The sequence below is a fragment of the Cornus florida genome, unplaced genomic scaffold, assembly GCF_030987335.1.
Source record: "Cornus florida cultivar Cherokee Brave unplaced genomic scaffold, ASM3098733v1 CherokeeBrave_3.0.0_Hap2_Chr10, whole genome shotgun sequence".
Lineage (NCBI taxonomy): Eukaryota > Viridiplantae > Streptophyta > Magnoliopsida > Cornales > Cornaceae > Cornus > Cornus florida.
The window spans coordinates 50,096,652-50,103,213 of NW_026775580.1; the positions used below are offsets into that span (position 1 = coordinate 50,096,652).

General features: G+C 42.4%; 1 protein-coding gene across 1 annotated transcript; it reads right to left on the reverse strand.

Annotated features, from left to right (window-relative positions):
* Positions 1-286: 286 nt before the first annotated feature.
* LOC132277581 (uncharacterized) lies at positions 287-1,879 on the reverse strand. The gene is made up of 2 exons (XM_059779421.1): positions 1,073-1,879; positions 287-925 (listed from the first exon to the last, which is right to left on the reverse strand). The coding sequence occupies exons 1-2, from the start codon at positions 1,877-1,879 to the stop codon at positions 287-289; spliced, it is 1,446 nt and encodes a 481-aa protein (XP_059635404.1).
* Between the last annotated feature and the right edge of the window lie 4,683 nt (positions 1,880-6,562).

Here is a 6,562-nt window from a genome sequence, read left to right on the forward strand (position 1 = left end):
GGGAGATTCTCGTACCATTTTGTTTTGAGTTTCTCCAGCTTCTTCTTTAAACAACTGAAAATGATTCGGTTAGTTATTTCAGCCTGTCCATTTCCTTGTGGATGACTGACTACAGCTAGCTTTTGTACAATTCCATGCTCAGCGAAGAATTTTATTGTACTTTTATTATCGAGGTTCTTACCATTGTCCATCATAATGACTTTTGGGACCCCAAACCAGCAAATGATGTTGTTCCAAAGGAAACTTTTTACCTACTCATAGGTCACACTTGAGTAAGCCTCGGCTTTTACCCATTTAGTAAAATAATCTGTAGCCAGTAGTACGTACTCCTTTTGTTCCACGGTCTTGGGTAAAGGGCCACCATATCAATCCCCCATTGTGCGAACAGCCATGGATTTGCCATTGCATGCAAATCTTTGGTAGGTTGATGCTTCATTGGATCGTGGTGCTGACACTTGTCACATCTCTGAGCATACTCTTCAGCATTCCGGGCCAAGTACGGCCAGAAGTATCCTTGAGTTAGAACGTTATGTGTAAGGGATCTACCCCCATAGTGGTTGCTGCAATCTCCATCATAGATTTGTTTCAATACCACAAGAGCCTCAGTAGAGCTTAAACATTTCAGGTAAGGACCTGAAAATGACTTCCGGTACAACTGGCTGTTAATGATGGCATATTTAGCTGCAGTGAGTCGGAGCTTCCGTACCTTAGTTTTCTGGTTTAGAAGAGTTCCATGCTTGAGGTAGGCTTCCAATGGATCAATCCAGCATGGCTCTCGCGGAATAACTGGAATCACCATTACTTCTTGCTGAGGGTTGCTGGGTTCGTCTAAGATGTCAATTGGCATAATCCAAGTCAGATCTTCATTTGAGGATGACGCTGCTGTAACCAATTGATTTACTTCGGCATTCTCAACACGAGGTACCTAGTGGAATTCAACTTGATCGAATCTTCGTGTAACATTCTCCACAACTTCTTTATATGCTTTCATCCTTTCCTCTTTGGGATGATACTGACTTGTCACTTGATTAATAACAAGCTGTGAGTCACTAAAAACCTTTAAACAACGTACCTGGAGGCTGCTGGCCAATCGAAGACCAGCAAGTAATGCCTCATATTCAGCCTCATTGTTCGTAGCAGAGAAATTTAAGCAAATGGACTGCTGCAACTTGGTGCCTTTGGGTGTTGACATAACAACCCCAACTCCTGCACTTGTTTGATTCAAGGAGCCATCGACCCGAAGCTCCCACTGTGGTTTAGGGGGTTCTGGCTCTTCAGGAGTGTCTTCATATTCTAAAAGAAAGTCTACTACGGCTTGTCCCTTGTGCGACACTTTCGGCTCATAAGTTATATCGAAGGAACTAAGCTCGATAGCCCATTTGGTAATTCTCCCAGATAGATCTGGCTTAGAGAGTATACCTCGTATAGGATAGTTGGTGAGTACCATAATGCTATGGGATTCAAAATAATGCCGAAGCTTCCTTTTGGCATAAACCAAGGCTAGAATGATTTTCTCTGCTTTGCTATACCACGTCTCCGCATCTGTCATTATCTTACTTATGTAGAAGATTGGATGTTGCCTCTTTCCTTCCTTTCCAATCAATGCTGCACTTGTTGCTATGCTAGAAATTGCTAAATACATAATAAGAACCTCCCCGGGTTTTGGAGCGGATAGAATTGGTGGTTTGGCCATATAACCTTTCAACTGATTGAGGGCCTCCTGCTGTGGAGGTCCCCATATATCTTTATTCTTAGATCTTATGGCATCGAAGAATGATTTACACTTATCCGATAATCGGGATATAAACCGGCTGAGGGCTGCAATCCGATCGGTAAGAACTTGTACCTCCCTACGATTTTTTGGTTCCTGATTCTGCATGAGGGCCTTAGCTTAAGCCAGACTTACCTCTATCCCTCTTTTATTCACTATATGGTGGAGGAATTGACCTGATGATACTGCAAAGGAGCACTTGGATGGATTCAGCTTCATGTTGTACTTCTTCAGACTATTGAAAACTTCCTGGAGGTGCTTCAGATGGTCTTCCTTCTTCACACTTTTGACCACCATGTCATCTATGTATGCTTCAAGTGTCTTCCCTAACAAATTGTCAAAGATCTTGTTAACAAGGCGTTGATAAGTAGCCCCGGCGTTCTTCAGCCCGAAGGGCATGACCCTGTAACAATAAGTCCCCTTTTCTGTAATAAAAGCCATTTTCTCTTCATGTTCTGGGTTCATAAGAATTTGATGGTATCCTGAGTACACATCAAGGAATGTCAGCCTCTCGTAGCCAGTAGTAGCATCAACCATCTAATCTATCTTTGGCAGAGGAAAGCTATCTTTAGGGAAGGCTTTGTTAAGGTTGGTATAGTCTACACAAACCCTCTATTTTCCATTCTTCTTTTGTATGACCACCATATTTGACAGCCATTGTGGATATTGCACTTCTCGAATGAAACCTGCTTACAACAACTTGTTCACTTCTTCAGCTATAATGCGATAACATTCGGGGGCAAACCTTCGGTGTTTCTGCTTAACCGGTTTGAACTCCGGATCCACCTTCAGGCTATGGCAGGAGACTAAAGGATTGATTCCTACCATGTCCGAGTGATCCCATGCAAAAGCATCTGCATTGCTCCGAATGACATCAATTAATGCTTTCTTTTCTTCAGACGTGGAAGAAGAACCTAAATAAGTGACCTTCTAAGGGTCGCCGAGGATAACTTCTATGGCTTCAAGGGTCTCCTCGGTAGGCTTCGCAATTTCCTCTTCCTCCTCTACCTTAAGATACTTGGGCAGAGGGCTCTATGATTGCTATTTGGGTATATTTCTGGAAGCCACCCCTGGTTGTTGCTGTGTAAACACCTTCTTTGCTTCAGCCTGTGTTAGCATATAGCATTCCTTCGCAGCGACTTGATCGCCCTATAGGTTAATCACTTCTTTCCGTCCGGAGACAAGCACCGCATCACCTGGTGAAGGGTGGACAGAACTCCTCTCATCCGGTGTATCCAGCCTCTTCCCATGATGAGATTATAAGAAGGATGGATCTCTGTTAAAACAAAGTTCTCCTTCAAAGTCCTCTTCGCCGCAGTTACGGATAAGTCTATTACTCCAAGGGGATTTACTCTTATGCCATCGAGCCCCATCAATGGGCTGGAGGTAGGTCGAATAGATGATGATGGGATCTCTAGTTGCTCAAAGAGCGTCTTTGTGATGATGTTGGCGCTACTTCCTGGGTCTATCAAAACCCTCTTGATCATGCAATTTGCCACTAAAAGACTGATGACCAATGGATCCTCATGGGGGAGCTGAACTCTGGATAGATCGCCATCACCGAATCCAATACTGATGCTACCCGAAGCGATAGTATTGACTGAGGATATCTTCCTGAGCTTATGAGCTGCCCTCAATCTGGATCTATATATCACCTCAGATTCTTGATCATCTTCAGATCTGCCATGTATTACGTGAATGACCTTTACTTGAGTTCCTTCTACCTTGCGAGGATAGACCTCGCGGGCTTCACATACTCCTTTGTCATGAGGTAGTCTACCAACTCTCCTTGGGCTATCATATTTTCCACTTGTCGCCTAATGGATCTACAATCATTGGTTGAATGCCCATAATCTCAGTGATAAGCGCAATGCTTGCTTTTGTCCCTCTGCTCTAAGGGTTGCTTCATTGGCTGTGGGGCTGTGAACTTCATCTTATTCTCTTGGAAGAGCCAAGCTAAGGTAGTTTGGAGAGGTGTAAACCCTTCCTCTATCCTTTGCCTCTTCTCAGGTGCCTGGGTGATCGGCGTTGAGGCGCCGTTGGCTTTTCTGAATCTTTGAATTTGGAATTCTCTCTCGAGGCTTGTTCTCCACCGTCACGAGGGTGGCATGCTGTGCTCAGTGGGCTACATTTCCTCGAGCCGAATGTAAATCTGGGCCCTAGCATTGAGAGTCTGCATATCGGGAGGAGAATATTTGACCAAGGAAGTGTGAAACTTCATCCCCTGAATCATCGCAAGTTTAAATGTTTCTATAGCAGTCGCGGGATGACAATCTGCTATTTCTGAGGCTTCCATGTTGAATCTAGATAGGAAATACTACAATGTTTCCCCCTTCTTTTGCCTTACGGTGAAGAGACTAGCAATACTCTTCTTTTGCTTCTTATTTTCGCATTATTGTGCCAGGAACATGATGCACAGAGTTACGTAATCCGAGATGTATTTATGTGGCCTATTCCTGAACCACTCTAGTGCTGCTCTTGTCAAGCTGGTAGGAAAAACTCTGCACATCCAAGGGTCATTACGGTCATCCAAAGTCATCTTTTGGGCGTAATGATCTAGGTGTCAAGAAGGATCCCCCGTACCATCAAACTGAGTAAAAGAAGACATGGTAAATTTCTTGGGCCTCTCAACCATATACACGTCATCAGTGAAAGGAGTTTTGACCAGGGAGTTTTTGTGCTCTCTAGCCATCTCAGTAGGTGTCTGAATCTTCAGGAGTCTTTTCTCATCAAAGGCTTCCTGAACACCTGCGCCATCTGGAATTCCATTAGACCACACCGTGAGCTTATAGCTAGACTCAACTTGCTCATCCTGCGTGTAATGAGGGACATTGTCTAAAGCAACAGCCTCGGACCTTACCCTCTGTTGTTGCTGAACCTCATTTGGCTAAGCCTTGTTAGGTCGTGCCCCATTAGGTGGAAGCCTGTTAACCAGAGGAATATTCTGATTAGGGGGTGCTGCTATGTCACCTAGTGGTGGCGGTGGTGCTAACTGAGCCATCGCCGTTTGTAGAGTGTCATTCTGCTGTTGAAGCAAGGCGATCTGAGCCACGCTAGCTTCGTTTGCTTGACGAAGTACGTCAAACTGGTGTAGAAACTCTTCACGTATCTTCTGCATCAACTCCGTCTGTTGATCCGTTGAAGATCCTCCGTTCGACATTCCGGATGGTAGTTACAGGATTCACCTGTGAAACAAGAGTGGGAATATATTTACACACGTTCCCACAGACGGCGCCAAAGTGTGGGTGCAAAATTCCGCTCAACCAATAACGATTGAGAAAATTAATACAACACACTCAAGAATAGTAAAAATAAACAAGAACAATGTATAAAGAAGAATAGAATTGCTTGGCCCTTTTATTGGAGGTCTAGGCCTCTATTTATGCACAAAAGTTGGTAGAATTATGGTAGGACTCGCGTTGCTTGTCCTCCAATTCTTCCCATACATGACTTTCTTTACAAATAGAGTTCTTTCTATTGTATGATATTTCCTACGTAGAACTTGCTTTGTATATAACTTTCCTTCTGTGTTGACTCCTTTGCTTAATAGGACTGGGTTATATTTAATTGTACTTGGCCGGATGCAGCTTGGTGTAAGTGACTTGACCAATGGGCCGGAACTTCAACAATGGTGACGTTGGGCTGATTGATGCTCTTACCTAGCCTTGGAGGCCCAATATAAATGATACTGGGTTAAAGTATAATGTAATTTGGGCTTGATTCGGATGGGCTTCTGAAATCTACCAAATGTAGATTTATAGACTGATGACGTGTTCCATTCTTATTAGAGGGAGATTTTTCCCTCCATGGTGTGGTTTCAACCTACTTGTGCATGGAAGGTGGTTTCGTGCATTATTTAATTAGGTATAAGTTGTGAACTTATTTATTGATTTTGGAGTCACTTAGGACATAGTTACAAAGACATTGCTAGAGTTTTGCTCTAATACGGGAGGTATGAGGTCTCCCCATTTTATAGTGCGCACTAGGGTGGTATTCCCAGCGAGTTAGTTCCGGAATAACCGTTTAGGTCTTGGTTTACTTCGGGATTTAATGTCCAAGTTTTTCACTATTTGATTTTGCATTCAATTCTAAGTTGACAACCAATGCTTAATTGTGACTTGTAATTTAGGTTGTTGACAATTTAATGTTGTTAAGTACATTTATGCATTATGATTTTTAATGAATCATTGCAATTTTGTTGTTGTTAAGTACATTTACGTTATAATGTTCAAATGTCGCTTAGGAATGATCCTATAGATTCATTGGGAACATAGACATTAGGTGGCATGACACACTTTAGTTATTTTCCGCATTTTAGATTTCAAGTTGATGACTTTGATAATCTATATATTGTTGCGTTGTACCGTAAGCTCCTATGTTGTTTAATTGCATAAAAATGTAGTTTATGCTAGAAATCTTTTAAGGTAGCTTAGGATGCTCATTAGGTCTCACTCTTAACACAGACGCTAGGTGGAATGAACCACAGTGATTAAATTATGCAAACTTGTAAAACATTAAGTCTTTGCATGCTTATCTCCTACGAGTAGCTTTATATTACTCACCCCAAAGTTATCGGGGACATTTTTCAGGTACAGGATTCAAGATTTGGGGGTCTGCATTTGCCTTGGGTGATTTGTAGATTTGAAGTTTTTTAAAATGTATTCTTGTTCACATGCAAGTGTTAACATGTTTAAGTTTTACCTTTAAAATTGTAATACTTAGTTAGGTTTAATATGCCGTTTTTGCCTTATGATATGTAAAGCGTACTTAGATATACTATTTGGAGCCCAT

Excerpts from the sequence above, each read along its gene's own strand:
- LOC132277581 (XM_059779421.1), bottom strand. The coding sequence starts at position 1,879 with ATGCAGAATCAGGAACCAAAAAATCGTAGGGAGGTACAAGTTCTTACC. Across the intron at positions 926-1,072 it reads GATTGGCCAGCAGCCTCCAG|GTACCTCGTGTTGAGAATGC; the intron begins GTACGTTGTTTA and ends GAATTCCACTAG.